The sequence below is a fragment of the Aplysia californica genome, unplaced genomic scaffold, assembly GCF_000002075.1.
Source record: "Aplysia californica isolate F4 #8 unplaced genomic scaffold, AplCal3.0 scaffold00091, whole genome shotgun sequence".
Classification (NCBI taxonomy): domain Eukaryota; kingdom Metazoa; phylum Mollusca; class Gastropoda; order Aplysiida; family Aplysiidae; genus Aplysia; species Aplysia californica.
This window is the reverse complement of record NW_004797361.1, coordinates 627,157-652,947: the sequence shown is the minus strand read 5'-3', so window position 1 is coordinate 652,947 and position 25,791 is coordinate 627,157. Positions and strand designations below refer to the sequence as shown.

At 40.4% G+C, this 25,791-nt stretch overlaps 1 protein-coding gene across 1 annotated transcript; it reads right to left on the bottom strand.

Annotated features, from left to right (window-relative positions):
- Positions 1 to 9,058: 9,058 nt before the first annotated feature.
- LOC101855713 (uncharacterized protein C1683.06c) lies at positions 9,059 to 25,506 on the bottom strand. Its single transcript, XM_005094929.3, has 9 exons — positions 25,209 to 25,506; positions 16,956 to 17,204; positions 16,398 to 16,616; positions 15,171 to 15,368; positions 14,695 to 14,868; positions 14,327 to 14,483; positions 13,194 to 13,310; positions 12,276 to 12,409; positions 9,059 to 9,804 (listed from the first exon to the last, which is right to left on the bottom strand). Exons 2-9 carry the CDS (start codon positions 17,100 to 17,102, stop codon positions 9,307 to 9,309), a joined length of 1,644 nt encoding a protein of 547 aa, XP_005094986.1. The 5' UTR covers positions 17,103 to 17,204; positions 25,209 to 25,506; the 3' UTR covers positions 9,059 to 9,306.
- Between the last annotated feature and the right edge of the window lie 285 nt (positions 25,507 to 25,791).

Here is a 25,791-nt window from a genome sequence, read left to right as displayed (position 1 = left end):
CCCCGAGTCACAACCTTTCTTTCTTTCCCTTTAAAATCAAAACAAGTATAAAACGAAAAGAGCCAGTGAGTTTTTGAGTTTGAGTAAAAGTTTTACGGCACTTGAAACACAAATGAGTCAATAGGTGCAGAAGATTAGATGTGTTACTAAAGAGTAAGATGGAAAGGAAAAAAAAAGGAAGAGAGACAAGGGAAATCAGTGCCTGATATGAAAGAAGGAGCAAACCAAACCAGAGCACCCGCCAGCCATCCATAATTTCCTTTCTTTCCCTCTAAAAATAAAACAAAAAGAGCCAGTGAAAATGATGCAAAATTAGCAATGTCAGCAAAGGAACAAGGAGAGACATCTGAACATTTTGAAGTTCAGTTATAGTAAAAGTTTTACAGCACTTGCAACATGATAAGGTCATAATAAGTGCTGAGATTAGTATTTAGAGGCGTTACAAGAGAGTAACAAACGCAAAAAAGAGGGCGAAGTGAATAAGAAGATAGATGTTTGATAGGAAAGAAGGAGCAAACCACAAAAGAGCACCTACCAACCACCTATGAATATTTTGAGCTGTTCCATACCATTAAAAAAAAAAAAATTTTGTTTGAGTTTTTTTTTTTTTTTATGAGTTTTTTTTGCACCCACTGACACAATTTAGATCATATAGGAGGCAGGCTTTGACCCTGCTTTTTTTTTTTTTTGAGTGAAGATAGGTACATAAAACACAATAAAAATCATTTAGGGCATGGAAAAAGTAAGACAGACAGAAACAACAGCGGGGAAAGATAAGAAGCAAGATCTACCAGCGGTGCCCTCCGACCACCTGCAAAACAAAGATCAACATCAGGACCAACACAGAGCCAGGACAGAAGTTGCACCCTCCAACCACAAAAGTCAACTTCATTTTCAGACACCTCTTACATAGCTTGAAGCTGGTACCATAACAAATTCTCACACAAAAAAAGAGCAATAAACCGAACAAACAACAAACCAGGTCAGAATTTTTTAAAAACACCACCAAACACCAAACATTCCAGAGCACAATCGTGCCACAAGGCTGACATAGAAAAATACATTGTTTTTTAAGGGTGCCTTTTCTTCTTTTTAAAGCAACACATTTGCAGCCAATAAAGGGCATAAAAAGCAGTAAAAACAACGACAACAACAGCAACATTAATAAAACAACCAACACACTTATACAGCCAGACACTCGTCAATTATGTGCAAGTCCAAACACAAACCGTAGAATGACCTTAAAAAAATTGCATCACAATATGTTCCCATACATCACATACCCCAAAAAAAAACACAAAAAACATGCACCTTCCACGTATACCAAAATGGTGAATAAATAATGACATTGGGAGTGACAGGCCAAAAGGTCTCGCAATTCATAAATGGAAAGTGTCAAACTGTTATGTACACAAAAAAATGATATTAAAGAACCATGAAGCCCCTGGGCTATAATCTCATATACCAGAGCATCTCTACCAACCACCCACTAATGAATAATGACCTCGCATAATGAACAGAGTTTTAGTAGGAGTTTTTACACAAATAGGTCGTATCAATGCCCAAAATCTGAGGAATTACCAGAGAGTAACACACAAAGAGAAGGAGGAGAGATAACGGACAAGAGATGTTTGATAGGAAAGAAGGAGTAAACCACACCAAAGTACCCGCCAACCACCCACAAACGAACTATGACCTCATGAACACACTCAACTGGGACATATCACAAAGTGAGTGCTATGTTGTATGAACTTAACCCAGCTCAAATATTTCTCATTTTTGGTTGGGAGTTTTTGTTACAGTAGTCTAGGCTGTTGAAAAAATACAGAGAGAGAGAGAGAGAGAGAGAGAGAGAGAGAGAGAGAGAGAGAGAAAGAGAGACAGACAGACAGACAGACAGACAGACAGACAGACAGACAGACAGACTCAGAGAGACAGACAGACTGAGAGACAGGAAGAGAGAGAGGGGAGAGAGAGGACAGGGAAGGACAGAGAGAGAGAGAGAGACTCAGAGAGACAGAGAGAGAGACAGAGAGAGGAGAGACCAGGAAGGGAGAGAGAGGGGAGGGGAGACAGAGACAGGGAGAGTGAGAGGGGAAGAGAGAGAGAGAGAGAGAGAGAGAGACAGACAGACAGACAGACAGACAGACAGACAGACAGACAGACAGACAGACAGACAGACAGAGAGAGAGCACACACGCAAACACACTGAAATCTGTGGACATTGAAAAAGTACCCTGCACACATAATTTCAGTACCGATCAATAAAACCGCTGAAGTCCCTCAAACATTTCAAGCACAGGTTGCAATAAAAAACATAAATAGAAAATAAGTACATAAACAAAAACAAAAAAAAGCTGAAAATCTTTGGCATATTTTTTTTTGTAACATCCAATTAATAATAATAATCCCATAAACACACACATACATGCACTAAGATAAAAACACTTTAAAAAACACATGTACTAAACGAAAAATATTCTCCTTCATTTACTACTTTAAAAAAAAAAAAATCTCCTTCAAGCAAACAAGACTTTACAGAGATTATCTAAGAGACTCTTCAAACGGAGCCCGGAGAACCAACTAATTTTTATAATTCACAATTAACTTAGATACATTGAAATTGCCATTTAAGTGCTTAGGCTAAAACAAAACCACACAATAATAAAACTTAAAATAATTCTAGCTATACTGAAACCCATCACAAATTCATCTATAACTAAAACTTGCTCCAAGCCAAACCATCAATCCAAGCCACACACTAACAAATACCCAACCAAAGCACACTTGATTTCAATTTAAAAAATAAATGAAGATCGTTTTTTTTCTATGCCCTCATCGTCATGATTTAGATCATTTAAGATGCAGGCTGCAAGAGATATGATGTCTCAGCAGAAAGACAAAGACACTCAATAAAATACCCCCCCCCCGAATTGAATTGGGGAGTATTCTGGATAAGACAGCGACGCACCTAACTGCTACACCACAGACAGTTACCAGGGCTCACAGGACAAAAAACTAAATTAAAAAAGCAGACAACCACGACACACTGACACTAACAAAAATACTCTTGTCTAAGTAAGATTTTATGGCGCTCGCAACACAATAGGGGCATATGAGTGCCGAAGATTAGAGGCGTTACAATAGAGTAACAAACACAAAATAGAAGGAGGGGAGATAAGGACGATAGACATTTGATAGGAAAGAAGGAGCAAGCCACACCAGAGCACCAACAAACCACCCACTAAAAATACTCAACTCAAGTTTGGGACAGAAATTGACTAGATGGACCAACTAATACAAGGGTAAAATGGAAACTCCATTCTCATTGATCATTGATAATAAGATATATACTGAAGAAAAAGACAACAAAAAAAGAAAAAGCTGTTTTTTTAGATTTAGTAGAGGTTTTACAGCGTTCGCAACTGCATAAGGTCACATGAGCGCCAAGGGGTGGACATCAACAGAGAAGTCCTTACAGGGAATCAGGCTTACTCTGCTCACCTCTCTAGTTTCCACAGCACAAATTGTACATTAGCAATTGTCAACTCAACACAACATGCATATATACCACTCAGGAATTACAATCAGACTCAAGCAAATGAGGGAGAAAAACAAAATGAGATCATCAATTCTTAACAGACCAAACCAACAATGAGCGACAACAACAATTTTTTTTTCCATTTGCAATGATTGGAATAGTGGTTTTGAAGTAAACAATATTCTAAAATCAAACTGAAACAGAAAGCGTAAACACATCAACTTGCACTGTATCATTCATGATGATAACAATAAAATCAGCAACAACAAAAAATTCCACGAACAGCATTTTTTTTCCAATTAAACAAAAACAAACTTTTTTTTTCATCATATGAAATGACTAAAACCTCATACTTATTTTTCACTCTCACATCAAGGAGTCTACAGCCAGGCATACTCAACATTCCCATTAAAAACAAACCAAAATTCAATTAAAAAATAAATATCTGGCATGCCATTCATTCCTGTTGGGAACAAAATTTTCACACTAAATGGTTACTAAAACCATCTATGTACTTTTGACTGTAATACTTACCCTATGGGGCCCAATTTTTCAAAAGACTGGATGGGGCTGTTTTAACAATCAAGGACGAAGGCTTCATTGTCAACAATCATAAACTCACAAAATATGGTGAAGAAAGAAGCTAAATTAGACCAAAAAAACCCTCGAAAGAAAACAAGTATCAGTCTACCTGCACATTTTTGACAAAGCAGATTTCAAAATCTGATGTCTATTTCAGACTAGTTGTCAAAAATGACCTTTTTCAACAATTAAATCAACACAAAAAGGTATTTTAGAACAGGGAAAGAGCTGGACAGACAGACAGGAACAACAGAAGAAAAGAAAAGAAGTATGACCTGCCAGTGGCCACCTCCAACCTCCCGTATAACCAGCACAGTTCGCCAGGAACGCACCAGGACGATAAGAGTGTGGAAAACAGCTTGAAGGAGCAGGCCCAAAAGAATCTTTTAGTTTTAGGTATTTTTACGGCAGTTGCAACACAAATAGGTCACGTAAGTGCCAAAGATGTGTTACTAGAGAGCTACATAAAAAAAAAAAAAAAAGGAAGAGGAGAATAAAAGTTTGGTAAAAAGAAGGAACAACTCACACTAGAGCACCCACCAACCACCAACATTTATTAGTGTCATAACAGAGTTTGAACAAATGTCTGGCGTGTGGCTAAAAATCTGGGTTGTCTTTTGTTGCAAAGAAAAGAAGGAGGAGAGATCAGACAAAAGATGTTTGATTGCAAAGAAAGAGCAAACCACACCACAGCCCCACCCAACCACTCAGACACACAGAAGCACCCACCAGCCACCTGACCTCTCTCACACACATACACACCACACCCAGTCGTTAGATTGTCGACAGGCATCACAATATCATCACGGCAAAATGTGAGGAACTCCCACCCCCCAAAAAGGAACCAACAGCTAGTACTCAAATCATCACCAACAAAAACACAACAAAACATCAAGAGTCAAACGTGTCATCTACAATTCAAATTTGTTGCTAAATAAATATCGCAGACACAGGAAGCATCGTAGAGCATACAAAACTGGAAGCTGAGTGCGTGGAAAATCTGTACAACATGAACTAAACAAAAACAATAACATTTATAGCAGCTTTACAAACAAAATTGTTCTTTGTTTAAGTAGCAAGACGCACATCACAAAGAGTCAAATTGTCTCGTCGTCTTTGCACAAACAGAAAATTCCTCGGACCAACTGCTTTCTTCCCAAGGAGCACCAATTACGATGTTCTTGACTTTTCTTATAGTTTAGTTTCAGAAAGAGTTTTACGGCACTTGCAATACAACTACGTCATACACATGACACATGCCACAGATTCAAGGTGTTGCTAAAGAGTAACATACAAAGAATAGTGCGATGAGAGACAAGGAAAATGGACATTTGACAGGAAAGAAGGAGCAAACCACGCCAGAGCACCTGCCAACCACCAACAGACCTTTCCAATACAATGACTCAGCACCAACAAACTTTTAAAAAATAAAGGGACACAACTGTGACAAGAGCTGTGAGAAAGAAGGCACGGGCAAGCAGGTCCAAGTTGCAGGCCGGATAAAGCCATTCCAAACACCTCCCGGCCAAAGCAGGGGAAAGTTGGGGTGAGATAGGTTGAAACACCCTAGCTCTCAAAGAGTGAGACTAAACCTGACACTACAGCGTATATGTAACGAAAAGGCATTTCATGGGATAAATATTAGATCTGTTGCTTCCAGAAGGGCTGGAAACTATTGATTTTAATTTTTAAGACAGACAGTTTTGTTTTTATCAATTATCAACTCCCCACAGGCCACATTCATTGTTAATTTATGAACACTGGAATGCTGCAGTGTGCGCAGGAAGTTGGACAAATTAATGAGCGATCATTGTTGGGGAAGAATGTTAAAGTTTAATTGTTTGATTATAATAAAGCAGGCATTCTGACCTGCGTGAGCGAAACTTTGATCACTCGAACTGAACCCCCCCCCCCCCCCCCCCCTGAAAAAATATCTCAGAGAACACTACAGCATGTATGCGTTCCAACACCAGCCAAAAATATCCAAATAACATCCTCAGATATCATTACAACCTGCTTGTTTGTTTGTTCGAGTAAAGAGAAGCACATCCACAGAATAAAGGTCATTTAGGGCAGGAAAAAGTAGGACAGACAGACAGAAACAACAGAGGGAAAGTAAAGAAGTAGGACCAGCCAGTGGCATCCTCCAACCACCCACATCATAACACCCAAGACATTCTAAGCTACCTAAATTTATCTTCAAGTAGACTTGCTATCGTGTGACATAAGGAGGATGTTGACCAGTAACTAGTCATAGAAGTTTACTATGTTCCAATTATTGTAAAAGTAAAGTTGTTCCCGAATCCGATCCGGACATTGGGGATTGCCTTGTTAGTGAGACAACTTCCTGGGCCTTCGGCATATTGTGGTAGGGTGGCCAGTTTCTTTCCACGCTGCCTTTACTTCCCCAACTCGAAGTCAGGTACCCACTATTGCTGGGTGGGCAGGAGGGGGCGAAAAAACCCCGTGTGTGAACCGAGCCTCAAACCCGGACTTTCCGGTTCGGAGACGAGCGTACAAACCGCTCCGCCACCGCACCCTCCCAATTATTGTACAGGTGAATAATTCAAACAGCAATACTCTATTTTTCCTACTTTTCAAGGATTCAAGGATATTTGCAAATGAAGAGTACGGGGGGGGGGGGAGGAGAGAAGAAATGGCATTAATAACATTTTGAAAAATGTTTGCCTTTGTTTTGATCTTTTGTTAATCTTATTCCATTTTGTCAATCAGTGCAATTTTTATCAAACTTGGCTGTAGTCATGAAAAGATGACATGTATTTAGAACAGTTGTACATGTAAAACATGACAGCAGTCCCTACAAGCACATGACAGACAGGCATCCATATTGTTCCTGTGACTAATAATGTCTTTCCCCTCTAGTCTTTCAAACGTGTTGCACATAAAGCTTTCGTAAACATAAAAAGGGCAACAGATCATTCTAATACTCATAACGGAACAGTTTTCCAGAAGGGAATGTCATTATGTCTGAGGGAGACACACGAACATTTAACAGCGGGAAAAAAACCAAACCAAACACACTCCATGAGGTGCACAACCTCATCATACAATCAAACTGTGAACACAAATAATGCATCAAATGGCAAGAACTATTTGAACTATTCCTCGGTCTGCCGTCTCCACAAATCTCTCATGGGACATTGACCAACCCACACCAAGCTCATTTGATATTTAAAGGTTTCAATTACAAACTACAATGCATTTTAAGCTATCTGAAACTGTGCGCACGAATACACTCACTACCTACCCATCTATGATGGACCATCTCTAAAAGGTGATTCAGTTTAAAACAAAACAAATTTAACCCTTCACATCAGGTAGTTTCTATTTTATTTCTAGCTAATCTACAATCTTCACAACTGTACAAAAATATTGTTTATTTATTCCTTGTCTTTCAACTGTTAGACTTACAAGAATAAGTGTTAAAAAAAAATTCCACCGCTGAAATAATTACTAAAGTTCTGAAAATTAAGAGGAAATTAAAATAAAAATGATCAAGATGGTGTTCAAAGTTTGAGTCGGTAGGTCATCAATTTCACAAAGAAAGAAACAGGCTGAAATACAAATCTCAACTGTAATTTGATCCATGGCCATGAACATATCTATGGCAGCATTTAGCAAAAAGGTAGCGATGGCTGCAGTTTTCATAATTGATAATTCATTTATACGACAGATGGTCATTTTAAGTGACAAGACTTAAGCCAGACAGTCAAATTGAGTTTTAAGATTGAAACCATTTCAGACGACGCTCAATTATTTCTGAATTAATCAGAATTGGCACCGATTTGTAATTTTATACCACTCAGGTCCATCAACTTATTGCAGATTCATTCCTCCAATTGAAACAAGTGCCATACGAAATTCAATTCTGGCTTCAGAAAAACAAGAAGTATTAGGAAGAGTTTTCTAGCAACATAAGCTTCATTTCAAGCAGTCACAAAATGCGTATATTGTGACCTTTAGTGCACATTGCTTTGTACACAAGCTTTTGGCAAGACCTTATATAAGCCAACAACACGAGAGTAGCAAACCAATATATAGGTGACGTGAAGTTTCCAGAAATGCACTTTTGGCAGTTTTACCAAGCGGCAGCAGTGCACGAAAAACATAACATCGACGAGCTATTCAGATGTGCTAAGCCCAAAATTTTGAAAATTTTTTAATATTGTAGTTTTCTCAATCTGTGATATTGGTTGCTTGTGCTCAATAAACATTTTGTTGAAATTCACAAATTACAATGTTGAGAAAAACCCCCAATTTTTCTATCTCCTAAAAACATTTCGCTTTCTGGGCTTAGAACAGTTGAAAAGCTTGCCAACGATAATCAACTCTCCATGATACTAACATGTCAGGGAATTTACCACAAATTATTCACATTTATCTTTTAGGGAACACAAAGTCAAGCATGTGAACTGACGTAAAAAATAGTTGTTTTTTTTTAAAAGCATCAAACTTTTCGACATTCAGCCCAGTTGTGAAACACACAAGGATAAAGGAACGAGCACGCAATGTGAGTTATCTAAACCGATATTAAGAGAGTAGTGCGGTGTGATGTCATTTAAAGTGAGAAATATAAAACTTTGAGCACCCCCCCCCCCCGTCCTAAGCTTACAGGACCAGCACACCTGAGTCCCTGTGGTTCGACTGCTAGATTAATTAACACCACAGAGAGCCGAAGTGTGTGTTAGAAGCACAGGTGGGAAAAGGCAGCACATGCTCAGAAGTCTTTGGTTTTCGTAAGAGTTTTACAGCACTTGCAACACAAATAGGTCATACAAGTTGTCGCCTCAGAACTATTTTGTCCAAAGTGTACTTCAATAAAGAAGGCACCTTGGACAAAATAGTTCTGAAGCGACGAAGAGCTGAAGATTAGATGTGTTACTAGAGAGTGACATAGAAGGAAAAGGGGGAGAGGTAAGGACGATTAATATTTGATAGGAAAGAGAGAGCAAACCACACCCGAGTGACTACCAACCACCCATATCCTTAGGGTCTAAAGGAATGAGCTGAGTAGTTCTGTATATGATTTCAAGGTCAGATGAAATCACAGCAAGTAAATCAAACACGTCAACTTGGACAAAAATCACATCACGTGCTCACCCCTCCATCCCACCCACCCCCCCACAAGCGTACACATAGCTCAAACCTCAAACAGGCTGCTATCATCTGCGGCTACCGAGGTTATTATTTGAATCACTCCCACAGATGCTGTGACTGCCGCCGCTGTTGCTGTTGCTGCCGTCGATACCGTTGGTGCTACTGCCGCTGCTGTCGGTGACCTGCTTATTGCTGTGCGGCGTCAGACCGCCACCGATACCACCACCTGTCGTTGTAGGCCTAACCATGAGCATAAACAGTGACTGGATCTTGTCCACATCTAGCTCCTTGACCACCAGCGCGTTGCACGGCTGCTGGAGAAGCCCGTCCCAGTCCACCACCATCTGGCCACGGGTCAGCTGGCCGCTCAGCTCCACTGTGATGTACACGGGTTCGGCGCTCTGCACCACCGAGCGCTCGATGACCAGAGCCATGGCGTAGCCGTCGCACGAGCGGTAGCCCTCACGGCCGGCCGCGCGGGCTGGTTTGGCCGACTCCAGGACGGATCTCTTCACAAAGTCCGACACTTGGGTCCCGGCGTTGATCCACATGTCGAAAAAGTCCTGAGGACCAAGACAGCAGTTTTGTTTGAGTAAAAAGAAGTATATTCATCTATTGTCCTCCTCTCCCCTTTTTCTTCTTTATGTTCGTTACTCTCTTGTATCACCCCTAATCTTCTGCACATGTTTAACCTAATTGTACTACAAGAGCCTTAAAACTCATACAAAAACAAAAAAGAAGTTAAGTGTATTTGACACAACAACAGTCATTACGTGGCCTAGCTGGACCGAGAGCCGCAAAATACGGCTTGAGTGGCTCGCTATCTATTCCAATCCACTAATGAAAAGACACAAAATTATCGGACCATCCATGTTTTCAAAATAATAGAATAGACCTCTTGTTAGCGGATTCAAAAGAAAATACAGTCGAACCTGCCTTAACGAAAACCTGTATAAAACGGAAACCTGTCTTAACGGAATCTCCCCGCTCCCCCCTTGATATATTCCTCTTTATTTACCTGTATAAAACGGAAACCTGTCCAACGCGGAAACGGAAAGAAAAATCCGCTCCCTTCCGAGGGTTTCACCTGTCTAAGACGGAAAATGCTTTGCATGCAGAACCTTGATTTGAAACAAAACTCGCAAGTTTGGTTCCGCCGGCTCTAAACTTAACGCTACAGCTATGCCGCTGGCCGAGTAAGAGGAGTAGGGGTGCAATTTGGGGGTAGATGTTACCCCATCATGTGAGCCCTGAGCGATGCAGATGGTCAGGGTATTGTGGGTGTGAAATCTCACGACTTCTCGTGAGAGTGCTTGAGTAGCGAGCCACTACGGAAACTTTCTTGGGTAGCTAGAAGCCAGAGGTGTTAAATTAGATTGACCAATGCCTGTCACCCTGATCGTACGACCAGCCGAGAAAAGAGTTCCTTGAATCATTGTTGCTTGATGGCATTGGTGGGTGGGGCTAAGGGTGGAATCAAAGGAGAGATCAAACAGTGGTCCTATGAAAGGCAAGCACTGGTAGTAAATATAAGTAAGACTGACGCATGTCATTATCAGACCCGATAGCAATTGAGAGGTGTGAAGTTTTGACCACTGCTTGCCGATCGGACAAGCGATCCTTGATCCCACCGGCTGGGCCTTTGAACCCCCCCCCCCCTAAATTCCCCTGTCTAAGACGGAATTTTTTCCTTGCTCCCTTGCGATTCCGTCTTACACAGGTTCGACTGTATAGCACTGAGAGGCGATTTTGAGTCATTTCAGCGCTTTTTTTGGGGTCCCCTTTGAAACGTAAAAAGCACTCCCCCCATTTCAGTATATGTCTCATATTTTCACTTCTATATTAGGTACATATACATAACTTTCAGCTTTTCTTTGCATTACTTGAGGCAACATACCTGGGAAGTTTGAATGATGCTGTAGTTGTACTTTTTTAGATATGACCTTTCAAAGCAGGAAAATTGTTGATTTCATATGACATCTTTGATATTGCATAAACATTTTAAGAAACCCCACACTAATATAACTGGAATAAATCTTCAACATTGCATCACCATCTGATAGATTATTTTTTAACCTTCAGTTTGATGAGCCATTTGATATGATTTGTGTGTGTTTAGTTGGATGTTTTGACATTTTCCTTTGGTGGGGTAGGGGTGTAAAAATAGGTCAGGGAAAAGCCCTGGGCCAGTGGTGGATTTTGGCCTGGTAGGAAAAGAGTTAAGAGCGGGGAAAAAGTAAAACAGACAGGCAGAGAGAAACAGCAAAGGGACAGAAGAGAAGTGGGATCTGCAAGTGGCACCCTCCAACCACTCGCCAGGAATGCTGAGGTGGAGGACACACCATTATACTACGTTGAGCATCCAAACACTGAACCAACAATGTCATGTTTACAAGACTATTCTGTTTGCCTAACAATTAGACTACTGACACAATTGTAAAGAGAAGCAAATCAACACAATAACATTCATTTGGTGTACGAAAAAAGCAAGAAAAACAGACAGAAACAACAGAGCGGGAGAAAAGAAGAAGGACCAACCAGTAGCCCCCTCCTTCCAACCACCCGCTGGGCAGACATAATGGAGTAAGAAACATTGACCAACTTTTTACAAGTAATGTCTTGTGTTCTTTTCTTTGAGTAAAGAGAAGCACATCGACGCAATAACGCTCATAATTTAGTGCAGGGAAAAAGCAAGACAGACAGACAGACAAACAGCAGGGGAGGGGTAAAGAAGTAAGACCTACCAGTGGGGCCTTTCAACCACTCACACAGACAGAAACAACAGAGGGAGAGTAAAGAATTAGGATCTACTAGACATTTCCATAACCATTGCACTACTAATGTTCATAGGGACAGACATGTGGGTGGTTGACTGGTACTCTGGTGTGGCTTGTTCCTTCTTTCTTAACTAACGTCTATCATCCTCATGTCTCCTCCTTTTCTAAGTATGCTACTAGCTAGTAACACCTCTTATCTTCAGCATTTATATGACGTAAGGCTTACTAGAACTGAAACTAAAGAAGGACAGACTTACCCATGGCAGAAGGAACTTGCGGCAGACCTCGTAGGGCAGGATGGTGATGTTGATGAACTCTTTGAGCACCACCTGGGCTGCCTCCGGGTCGTTGTAAAAGTTGAACTCGGCACACGTGCTGATTCTGCCCCGAGCTGGTGACAAAATCAATTCCTCCTTTTTCTTTTAAACTATAAAAGCTAGCACTACAAACTGACAACAGGAATTTTTTCCCCAAATCGTAAAAGCTTGCAGAGAGAACTGACAATAGGATTTTTTAAAAAATATATAAATGCTAGCATAAAGAATTGACAATATAATTTTTTATCAAAATTATTACAAAGCTAGATTCTAGTAGAAAGAATTGACAATATATATTTCTTTTCAAAATTATAAAAGTTAGCAGAAAGAATTGACAATTGAAAATAAAAAGCCATGAAAAATAGAAGAAAAAAACATATGAAGCAGCAGCGAGCACCTATCACATCTCTGTGATCGGCCCAAATATTGATGACGTATTTCAATGAGAGAAACATAAAGATCACGGGCACCCTGATCTCTGACCTGTCATCATGGAAACAAGAAAACTGAACGAAGGGGAAAGAATAGCATACCTTCCAATGTCCCCACAGAACAGCTTACCATTGATATCCTCAGAGAATAGGTTACCATCGATGGCCCCATAGAAAAGCTTATCATCGATGTTCCCACAGAAAAGGTTACCTTTAATGTCTCCAAAGAATAGTTTACCTTCAATGTCCCCACAGAATAGCTTGCCTTCAATGTCCCCACAGAATAGTTTACCTTCAATGTCCCCACAGAATAGTTTACCTTCAATGTCCCCACAGAATAGTTTACCTTCAATGTTCCCACAGAATAGTTTACCTTCAATGTCCCCAAAGAATAGTTTACCTTCAATGTCCCCATAGAAAAGCTTACCTTCGATATTGCCCCCCATGATATACAGGTCTTTGATCTTGCGGCCAACCGTGGAGTCTAGCCTCATGGCCAGGGCCAGGTTGGTCAGAGGAGCTAAGGCAACCACAGTCACTTCACCTGTCAACAGAGATAGCCATGGGTCAGTTGACTTGGACAACATGACACACATCGTCACACAATTCTTCTAATACAGTTCTTGACAAAATGGAGGGAAGAAACACAGACTAAGACATGAACTGAGGCCAACCCCTTTAACATTTCAGGAGAAGCTGTATATGTAAAAAGAGGCAGGAAGCAAGATGGCCCAGTATATTATGATGTGATCTAGTTCGAGGAGTAGGAGACGAAGAAGCAATAGACTACAGCAGCTTTAGAACAAAGGGAAGTTTATGTAGTAGTAGTAGTATAGGGTTTTACGGCGCTCCCAACTGCATAAGGTTATATGAGGGCGCGAAACACAAGTTGGTCTTGTTCACAACAGTTCGCTTGGGTCAGTAGTTAAATCTTAAAATGTTTAAAAATCAGTGTAAATATATATATATTTTCGATCTAAAACAATTTTTCTAGTTAACATAAAAATTTTAAATAGTATCAATTTCACTTTACAATTTGCCATAAAGAGCAATGGCCTTTATAAAATTCAAAATTCTGCTGGGAACAACGACGGAAAAAATGTCTTGCAATTTCTTGCATTTATAACATTTCCTTCAGATCTCTCCAAAGTCTAGACATTCGGTTACATTCGATGTGTCTAATGGTAAAATCTGTGTCGCATCTGACACAGAATGGCTTCTCATCTCCCTGTAAGAGGTATTTGTGGATCAGGGTCGTGTGTAGGGAAGTTTATAAGCATTCCTCAAAATACAACTTCCTTAATCAGTCAGGCCAAAACTGCAAGGTCTATCACATCTTGATTTTTATATTACAACAAACAGACCGTAGAACTTTAAAATCAGCTTGTCACAGAATACTCAACTCATTTATTCCTTTTGAAAATGGGATTTTTTTTTCAATGCTTAATATTTGTCATGAAAATCAGTACTTTCCATTAAAACAAACTAATTTGCCTCTTACAAAAAACCAAGAGTGCACATTTCAGTTATCTGTTTGAGTCAAAATGAGCCACAGTTTACCGGGATTGTTGGTAATGATTCTGATCATGGCGTTGGCAGCATGCTCGGGCTGGACCAGACTGCTGTCAACTGGCGTGTTCCATGCCTCCCCGCTGAAGTTCTCAAACTGCGAGGTGTTACCGAGAAGGGAGCACTCCGCCCCTCTATACACAGGAATCTGAAAATGCAAAGATAAAATTTTTAGCTGCACTGAAACTACACTCTAGAAATTTGAAATACAGTAACAGACAGTCATCCATTGTTAAAGAAAGGGTGGTTGTCTTAGACAGGTGGACTTCTCGAAACAATGTAATTACGATGTAGAAAAAACGAAAAAGGGGAAGTGGTCGTTTGCATCTCTGTTAAATATACAGCAATAACAAACTCACATCTTCTCTGTTACACGCCTTGAGCACCCTCAAAGTGTTCTCACACACCAGGTCCACGTTGACGTTGCCGTTGGCACACGTGATGGCCAGGATTTCCACCTTGGGATGCGCCAGGGCCAGCATAATGGCATGGGAGTCGTCGATGCCTGTGTCTACATCAAGGATCACTCGCAACTGTGGAACAAAAGTACAATAGTATCATTTGTCAAATCCATACCCACACTATTTCGTTTAATTTATATTATTATCCGTCTGTCTCTCCCCATCACTCCCCCCCTCCCTGCAATGCCACTCTTGTCTTTTAATCCTGGTTGAAAAAGACCTGTATTTTTTTTAAGAGGGAGGATTAAGCCCTATAAAATAATGCAAACTATTATTATTATTATTAACTGTAAGATGAAAACAAACTGTGCATTTCTTTAAAAAATAAAAAGAATTTTGTTTATATAACATAATTTCACAGCAAAGATAAAAACCTTTGGCTGCTTGAAAGATCCCCCGGAGAATAGCTTTGGTGTGAGGTCAGTGAGGTCAGGGCTGAAGTACTGCGAGGCCCCCGACAGGTTTATCGAGTCTTCGCCACCGGAACCTTCCACGCTGTCCTCGATGTTGATGTCTGCGGCGGCCAGAAGCTCCTCCCCACTCGTATCACTGTGCTGGGACGGAGGAGACGACTGTCGGATAGAAACAAGTTGTGACCTTAGAATGACAGGGTTGTAACTCCATGATGCATAATTTTGAGAAAACGGGATTCAAATATTCACACTTTTACAGCTATAATGTTTTACACCTTATTTGATAAGTGCCAAGTTGGAAAAAACACAGGTCAGATTGTCTCGAGCCTTTAACACAGGGTGCAGGGCATTTGTGTCAGTAATGTGTAGCATGTAACTTAGTTTTTTCAGAAAGGGGGTTTACAACCCTGTTATTCTAACAGCAGATGGGTGGAGGTACAACTGATTCACTGATTGGGTCAGTAATTTTTGTTTGTTTCAGTAAGGTATTACAGCGCTCACAACTGCATAAGGTCATATGAGCGTTGATGGGTGGATGTCAATAGAGAATTCCAAACGGGTAATCAGGCTTACTCTGCTCACCTATCTAGCCTCAACAGTACAAAGTCTGCTTCGACTATCAAGGCACCCAGAAATAGCAGTTCACAAGAGAGTTATAAACATACAAAAGAAGTAAAGGCAAAATGACAATAGTAAGGATAAGGAAAGAAAAAGCAGTAGTTCCAACTATGTTGTTCCAGCACATTGATAAATCTGCCCATTTACAATTCTACTGTGCATACGAACATGTTAATATCCCCCCTTTGGGAATGGCCTCAGTCAATAGCACTGTCCTGGGAGGGGCTTTGGTCAGGAAGGAGAAGACTGATATGAGTTTGAGTGAAGAGAAGGACACATAAATACAATGACCGCCATTTAGTGCTGGAAAAACGCAACATAGAAAAAGGAGAAAGCCTACAATTTATTGTTCCACCCCACCCCATATGGTCCTACATAAGAATAAAAAACAGTATTAGACCAGGCTTATGGGTCTCAAATCATGGCACCTAGTCAGGTAAACACAAAAGTTTGGTGGACATTTAGAGGGTACTGAAAGTTTTGGAAGGATGGAGGGGGGTGGTAGAGTGGTGATTGGGGGGGGGGTTCGTACAATCAAATCACTCCCCCGTAAGCAACACATAAACGTACATCTCTCCTATCCACCTCCATGTCCGTGTACTCAATAGGTCCATGGTTGTGTGTGGGTGTGATGGACACCACCCGCAGTCTCTGGCCGTCCTGGGTGCAGCGAAACTTGACCTGGTAGGGACATCTCTGCCGCATTGAGCGCAGCTCGTCCTTCTTCTCCCGGCCGCCGTACACGCAGCAGTACAGGAGCTCGTTGTACTTGACCTCTGGGTTGAAGACCTGTAAAACAGTTTTCTTCTTAGGTTACTGGCCAACCTACACACTCAGTGGGTTTGGAAATCAAGAGTTATATTTACATTGATGGAAAAAAAGCCTGATTTTTGTTGGTAACAAAAACAGTTGGTAAGTGACAGGAAATACTTGTTGAGTGTCTTTATTTTCCTTGCCTTGGAAACAAAACCAAAAGAAAGCACAAATATGAAAAAGTAAAACAGCATTATAGTCACAACCATTTGAACAAACAGGAAAAACTCTGTTTGAGTCTATTTTATGGGGTGAGTAAAAAATATTGGAAGTTACTCATCTTTCTAGCTTCACAACTATACATACTGAACGTACCCTCTTTGGCATTCGTTTTATTGCAGCACCAATGGTACGGCTGTCTCTTTTCCATAGTTTGAATTTCTCTTTGTCTTGAAGTTCCTGAATTTTCTGTTCAACTTCTTCATAAGAGTTGAACTCATCATCAACATTGATGATTGACATGGTGCTGGTGTAAACAAACACAAAGTTTTCCTGAAATCTGGAGTCCTTGTGTTGCCTCTGTTACATTTTATTCAGAGCAGCAGTAGAGCACAGAATGAATATCTGAAAATGAAAGATAAACTCATTTAGAAAATATCAAATGGATTCGATATCAAATATGTAACTGTCAAGGACTAAGTCTTCTCCTTTTTTCAGTTACAATTAAAAATAAAAAGAACACATTACTACACTTTCACTGTTATTGCAAACTATTTTTTTAAAAAGTTCTTTCTATATTCTTCCCTTCATACTTCAAATTTTAAACAAGAGAGAGAGAGAGAGAGAGAGAGAGAGAGAGAGAGAGAGAGAGAGAGAGAGAGAGAGAGGGAGGGAGGGAGGGAGGGAGGGAGGGAGGGAAGGAGGGAGGGAGGGAGGGAGGGAGGGAGGGAGAGAGAGAGAGAGAGAGAGAGAGAGAGAGAGAGAGAGAGAGAGAGAGAGAGAGAGAGAGAGAGAGAGAGAGAGAGACACACACAAACACACACACATCCTCCTTTCATAAAAACACATATTACATATTACATTTTCAGTCTGGTAATATTGCATTTCTTGAGCTAAATAATGTGGATATAGATTCATTTTAGAGAAGCACATCTTTTAAATTATAATACATTTTTCAGTGTCAGTTGAATTATTTCAACTTCTCAGGCAACTCATCCAAATCAGAAGAATATCAGTACAATGCTTAGGACCTAGCTGATCTGTTTGATCTAATTGAGACACCAATTTATTAAACTGGTCAACACACATGTTGCAGCATTAGGTTTAGGACTTATTTTACTTTTACAGCTAACTTGGGGCTACTGGTTTCATAAAAGACATTAGTATTCGTGCATCACATCAACCTTTTGTTCTGAGAAAAAGTGGCCTATTTTCAAGTCAAGATACATGACAAAATTCAGGATTTGTCATACAGGATATGACTTCACCAAGACATAAAAATCATGGAGATCTGAATGGTATCAAGGCCGATGGGACACCAGCATGATAGCATATTACTGTTGGAGCATTCCTGAAAAGAGAATTTCCAGGCACTATGCACTCAAAACAATCTCGCGAAAGAAAGTTTCTGTCATCAGAAACATATTGTCTCTGACTTACCTACGTAGATGAATCACTTTTAAATGTTGCACCCATTTTGTTTGTAAAATTGAGAATTTACAAGACGTATGGCTTGATGTCACACATTTTTGCTTTTTCTTGCTCTCCTGAACAAGGCTGATATTTCATAAAGGCTAGTTCAATTGCATGCCCTGCAAAAACCGCGGTACTGCCATATAGAAAAATCTTGATTTGATATAGCTACAAAACTTGTGTCTTTTGTGGATTCGGCGACCTTGAATTGCAAAAAAAAAAAAAAAAAAAAGCTACATTCTGTTGTCCTGGCCCAGTGCTATAAAAAGGAACAGCCCTTAAACAGGCATAGAGCTATATTTTGGGTAAATTTGAACTTTTACTCTCCTGCACACAGATGCACTACTTTAGGGGGTCAGATGGTCGTAATTTTGGCTGCAGATCATACATATGTGAGGCAGCACGTTGACATGAGGCGGTCGTTAACATACAGAAATCTGAGAAACAGGCATTTTTCCGCCAGTTAGAAAATTTTAATCTATTTTTTTTTGGCTCTTTTAAGTACATATAAGCCTCCCAAAGCTTAACCCAGGTCCACGTCCCGGGAGGTGAAAACTAGACAAAGTAGGGGATTGCTGGGTTCAACGAAGTACCGTGTGGCTTTATGCCAGTCGTGAAAAAGAACCCAGGACACCCCGAAAAGTTGCAGGCTAACAGGGCTCTGGTGAAACTGCGACAGGCCTAGCAAGTCAGCAGCGGATTATTTATTACTAAAAAACTAATGGAAGAAAGAAACGTACTGATATAGACGGAAAACAACTTGGAAACGTTAGAGGATTAAGAGAAAGGATTTGCACTCTAAACATCTGTGACCTGAAACAAAAACAAGAACTTATTACTTTTATGAAAAGGTAGAAAATACCAATACTTGGACAGTCTGATTGACGTGTAGAAGGCAGCGGGACCAAGAAAATACATGAAAATTACATACTAATATGGAGTGGTGTAGATATGAGAGAGAAAGCAATTTATGGTGTGGGATCCATAATACAACCTGACACGATAGAAAGAGTTATAGAAAAAGAATTAATATTAGAAAGGATCTTGAAAAATCAGAACACAGAAAGCCCAAAAAAGGGAAACTATTCTATCATCCAAATTAATTCCCCATGTAACAACAAATACTCAAGGGAAGATAAAGAAAACTTTTTTCAGAAGTAGGCAGACACCATAGACAGCGTACCTGATGAGGAGGAACTAATCATAAAGGGAGACTTCAATGGACATGTAGGCCCAAGAAGGACACCATGGGAAAACTACCTTGGACAACACAGTGACATCAGTCTAGATTGTAACTATAATGGGGGAACCTCTATTAGCTCTCTGTGCAGAGTATGAATTAGGTTGGCCCCAGAGCGGATCTGTAGCACGCCAAGCGCACGCCGTCTGCGTGTCAGCAGAGCTGCACTGTACGTTGGCTTCTGTGTCTAAGTGAGCGCCCTCTGCGTGTCAGCACAGCTGAACTAGGCTAGAAGCACACAAGCCTACGAATGTAAACAAACAGTCGAAACTAGGTACCTCTTGATTCGAAATTTTAATATAGGATAAAGTGCATTTCTTGGGATTTTGTGGTCCAGTGTTGATGCTAGCATCAATATCTAACAGAAAAGCACCTAATAATACATACTTCTCACTGATTTTGATGATCTGTGAAGAATTTCAGTCGAAAATAAACACGAAGCGAGGCTGTGACACATGTCTGATGTGTTTTACAACACTGTTGAATAGCACGTCTGACGCGTCGCGAAGCTCAGCGGACAACAGACCATACAGCGACGCTGCTCAGGCACACAATGTATACGTTCATTAGCACGGTGCAAGCTAAGCCAGCTACAGGTCAGACCTACAGAGCCACTCTGGGACCGGCCTTATACATCACAAATACCTTTAACAAGCACAGGGCCAGTCAAACTCAGTCGTGGTACAAACGGAACAGCCTAAAAATTTCCTCACAGATTGACTTTATACTGAGACGAATCGCCCACAGAACAAAAACAACTGAGGCAAGATCAATCCCAAACATCACCTTTGATACAGATCACCGACCAGTGATGATGATGCGTAAAAAGAAAAAAAAACCCACGAGAAAACAGAAAAAGAAACATTCAGAGAAAATTAATTTACGAAAACTCAATGAAGAGGGCAATGTGCAGAAAGTGGAGGACGAGATCGCAAAGAGACTAAAAAACCAAGTCACCAGTGCAATGAACATTGAAGAGACATGGACTCTCTTCAAAAACTTTCTCACAGAAACAGAGATAAAAGTATGTGGAAAGAAAAGAATTAAGAGAGGATGCATTAAAGGAACACCAAGGTGGAATGACAGCGTCAAAGACACCATCAAAGAAAAGAAGAAACTTTTTCAGAAATGGATAAAATCCAAAGACGAAAACGACTACACACAATACAGACTAGCAACAAGGAACTGCAAAAGAGTTGTTAGAGCATCAAAAAATGAATCATGGGTAAAATATGGAGAACACCTTAACGAACTGTGCCACAAATCACAACGAGACTTTTTTAAAAGTGTAAAGTCAATGAATCTAAGAGAAGAACCGTACAACCCAACAGCTATAATTAATGACAAAACAGGAAACCCCATTATTGACAGCTCCAAAATCAAATCTAGACGGAGGGAATATTTCTCAGAATTTTTGAACACCACTCAAAAGCAAACAAACAAAGAATTCCAACCAAGTCACCCAGAGGAAGAAAAACCAACCATCCTACCATCAGAGGTCAGACAAGCGGTTAAAACCAGCCCAAAAAATAAAAGCACAGGAATAGATGAGCTAACCACGGAGACCATCCTAGCATGTGGTGAAACAGGAATAACTTGGCTCACAAAAACCTTTCAGGAAAGCATGGACAGAAAGAAAAGTTTCCAGCGACTGGCAAAAAGCGGTCATAGTACCAATCTGGAAGAAGAAAGGCAGTAAGAGAGACTATGGAATGTATAGAGGCATTTCACTGCTAAGCCATGTGGGCAAGATGTTCGCCAAAATATTGGAAGGGCGAACAAAACACAAAGTTGAACCATTTCTGAATGAGGCCCAAATGGGATTTAGAAGAGGAAGAGGATGCACCGTCGCAATATTTGCCCTGCGACAAATGTGCGAAAGGGTAATAGAACACAACAGGGAACTAAACATAGTTAGTATTTGTCGACCAAGAGAAATGGTGAGAACAAATGATGTCATGCATCACATCCAACACTAAAGAATCAAATGGTTGGGACATCTCATGCAATTACCTACACACCATCCAGTACAACGTGCCTACATAAATTTTTTTTATTGGCAACAAGGTTAGAGGGCGACCGAGAAAGACCTGGATAGATGGAGTCAGGGAAACACTAACAACTCATGGCATCCCCCTGACCCAAGCTCTCTGGCTGGTGGTAGAGAGATGTCTCTTTCTTCCCGCGACACCCACAAGGGTATAAACGGAGGATAAAAAGAAAAGAAAAAGTCCATATATAAAAACACATTTCCGTGTGAATCTTACTGAAAAACAATGATTAAAGGCACAGAATATGCCATTTTTCATATTTTTTCAAGGACTCTTTAGCAGTTTGGAATGACTTCGGTGGCCATTTTCTTGCTAATTTCACCACTGAAACAAGATGACCTCAATTCCTTCTATTGCAAATATCTTGAGTTCTATTCAAGATAGCAGATGGACATTTATTTCATTGGAAGCAAGGCAAATAAATCAGTTTTCAGTTGATACCAATAATTCCACACGCCCAAAAATTGACATGCCGCTGGTTCCAGTGCACAGTGACACATACACTACCACTAAATCTGTCGCAAATAATTTTTTAAACGAAAATTTAAACCTAATTGCAGAATATTAAATTATGTGGTAAAACAGGGAAGGGGCATGCCCCCTGTTGACCCCAGCCAAGACTTTTTAACCACAAGGGTGCATGCCCCCCCCCCCCTCCCGGATAGGCACAAAGCGTGAAAATTGCTACACAATTAGGCTTTGCGTGTATATAGTTTGAAGAAATCATCAATATTTTAAAAACTTCTAGCGATGAATATAGTATAGTCTTGAATATGTATATATATCTTGTAAATTGGATACAATTGAACAAAGAATGTGAAATAAAATACCTTAGCATGAGACAGGACTGAAAGTAAAATTATAAGGTAACCGGTCATTTCGTCACATCCCAATTATGTGGGACGAGATGACTTCGCTTAGTATATAATCATCATTGTCAACGTCTTCTTCCCATCTCATCTCTGACAGGGCACTGTCTCCTTCTTCTTAATACTTCCTCGGTGGTGATCCTGTCTGTCCATCTGATCCTCCATAGCTTCTTCAGACACTTGTTCAAGAAAACCTGAATCCTCTTTATGCACGTCTGAGATGATCAGAGACGCATTCCATGTCTCACATCCATACAACAGGACTGACTTCACATTTGAGTAGAAACTCCTCAGCTTTGTTCGTAGTGAGATATCCCTGGTCCTCCAAATATTATCTCTCTCCAAAATTGTTATGCTGGTAGTAGAGTTTTGGGGGATCAGCCAAAAGCTTATCTTGAAGTTATATATATATATATAAATCATCAATGTAAATTAAATCTTTGTCCAAACTAAACTGTTCTATAGTTGAACAATAGTTTAAATAAGGCAAAATCAATGTCTGGTAAAGAGTTAATAAAGCTTTGTTTGAAAGTAAGGGTCTAGCTTTTAGTAAAATTGCAGTATAGCACATTTCCATAGCTAATTTATTTTTAACAGAACTTGATCTAATAGGATCTTGCCAATCACACCTTTCATCAATAATAATACCAGAAAACTTTGTTGATCTGACTCGACAGAATTGTCAATATACAGTCGAACCTGTGTAAGATGGAATTGCAAGGGAGCCAGAAAAAAATTCTGTCTTAGGCAGGGGAATTTAGGGGGAGATGGAGGGGGATTTCAAAGGCCCAGCTGGTGGGATCAAGGATCGCTTGTCCGATCGGCAAGCAGTGGCCAAAACTTCACACCTCTCAACTGCTATTCTCTCTGATAATGACATGCGTCAGTCTTACTTATCCAATTACCACCATTGCTTGCCTTTCATAGGACCACTGTTTGACCTATTAAAAACAGAAACGTTTGAACATCTCCTTTGCTGTAACAAGCACAGTCAACCAATGCCACCCCTCACTGTCATCATGTAACAACGATTCGAGGAACTCTTTTCTCGGCTGGCCGTACGATCAGGGTGGCAGGCATTGGTCAATATAATTTCACACCTCTGGCTTCTGGCTAACCAGGAAAGTTTCCGTAGTGGCTCGCAACTCGATCACTCTCACAGAAAGTCGTGAGATTTCACACACTACCCAGACCATCTGCATTGCTCAGGGCTCACATGATGGGGTAAGATCTACCCCCAAATTGCACCCCTACTCCTCTTCCTCGCCCAGCGGCATGGCCATAACGTTAAGTTTAGAGCCGGCGGAACCAAGCTTGCGAGTTTAGTTTCAAATGATCACGGTTGAACGGGCAAAGCATTTTCCGTCTTAGACAGGTGAAACCCTCGGAAGGGAGTGGATTTTTCTTTCCGTTTCCGCGTTGAACAGGTTTCCGTTTTTTCAGCTAATTAAAGTGGAATATATCAAGGGGGGAGCGGAGAGATTCCGTTAAGACAGGTTTCCGTTTAAGGCAGTTTTGACGGTATTTAAGAAAGGCTGTAGCTGATCAGGTAGGCACGATGTCAAGCAGAGCCTCCCCCTCCTTCCACACACACCCCGGCCCTCCCTCTAAAATCTTGATTTGCGATTGCAAAGACAATGCGTGTTTGATGTTTGCATCATGTGTGCTACGAAATGATTGTCTCTCAACATTCAACCTTGTGGATTTGGGGTGAGATGAGATGACTGTGACGTCTTGACTGCACCGGTGTGACGACATGACCGTGTGACGAAATGACTGGTATTCAATTATAATAATACATTTTGAAACTGATCTTGCTTGAAATTGACTGTTAGAAACTGAACGGAAGTGAGATTTCATATTATATTTATTATGCTGCACTATTTCAATATTATAGAGCGAGGTAACCTGGCCAATATAATATTTGAAAATTGAAGTTGAGACCAGTTGAGAAGAAAAAGTGTCCACATGACAATACTACAGGCCTGACCATGTTTAAGACACTTAGAAAATATAGAAAGAAATATTGGCCTCCTAGGCCTTTGGCAGAGATCACGCTCAAAACTCCATGGGAGCCTGGAGAGCTTTCGCACTAGACTGAGATCATGTCTCTTTAGAGATGAACGAGAGAAAGAGGAAGAAGAAAAAGACCTGACAGTGATAAACTCAGTGGAAGTTGAAATTTGAGTGAGCACAGAATCTGTCCAGAAGGACAACATACAGTACAGACTATCTCCTGCACTCTGTGAGTAGACTCTAGTAGTATAGTCTGAAAGTCAACACAAGTTTCACTTTAAAATAGAATAACAATCGAATGATTATATTTTTGATTGACATTGTTGCTTAGGAAGGACACCCAAAATTAATGAATATACCAAAGCACTCATTTTGAGTGCTGCCTGCTCATTCTAGAACTTCTAGGGGTATCTCTACTCTAGACTAGCAGAACAGAACAAAAGCATCATCCATCGCATGGGAAATGGGAGGGGGCGGGGTCCTCACTATAGTTACACTTACTTGCAAATCAAATTATACTTCAGACTCATAAGGATGTAACTTAATAAGGAGTTTCCCTAGTCCAAATCTTAATCATGATATCTTTTCACGATCACTCTATACTCTACAAAATGCAAGAATACGAGTTTCAGTTTCTGCATCTCATGTTCATCGTGTCATCGTTCTATTTCTACTCTGTCTATTCTTGATCAAATAAACTCTTAATATTATCCTATCTGTGACGAAAGATAAAAAAACAGTTAGTGCATGCATTACTGACCCAAATTATTTATCTCCTTTTTGTAGTGTCAATGCAAAAGCATGTAGAGTTGGCAAAAGTTTTCTAATAACTTGGTCACTTGCAACGAGTATTTTACTATAGTTTTCCTCTCTTCGACGAAGTGTGCCGGAAATACAGAGCCGGCACCGGCCAAAATTCCGGCTTCCGGTCTCACTGTGATATACATGAAAATGTAAAACTTTCTTCTTGCAATAGCTTTCCCAACATTTCTGGAGGCGACAATCGAATTATTTTTATTTCCATTGAAATGGACAGAGCAAATTTGCTTTCTTGGGGTAAAATCTGAATCTGGGCCTAAACACCACCCACGTGGAAAATAATCATTATTTCCATATTTATTCTTATCCACCTTTGAAAATATACACGGAGGAAAGTCCGTTATTGAAACGGTCTGCGAGTTCTGGGAAACACCAAATGTCCCGCAACTCATTGTTGGATACAGTCAGAGGCCTTGCTATGTACGTAAACGAGACAGTAGCATACAGTTTGCAGCGCAGTCTGTGACAACCAGAGCTTCACGCAGCATAAGCAAAGAAAACTGTTCTACTTATAGCCTGGGGCG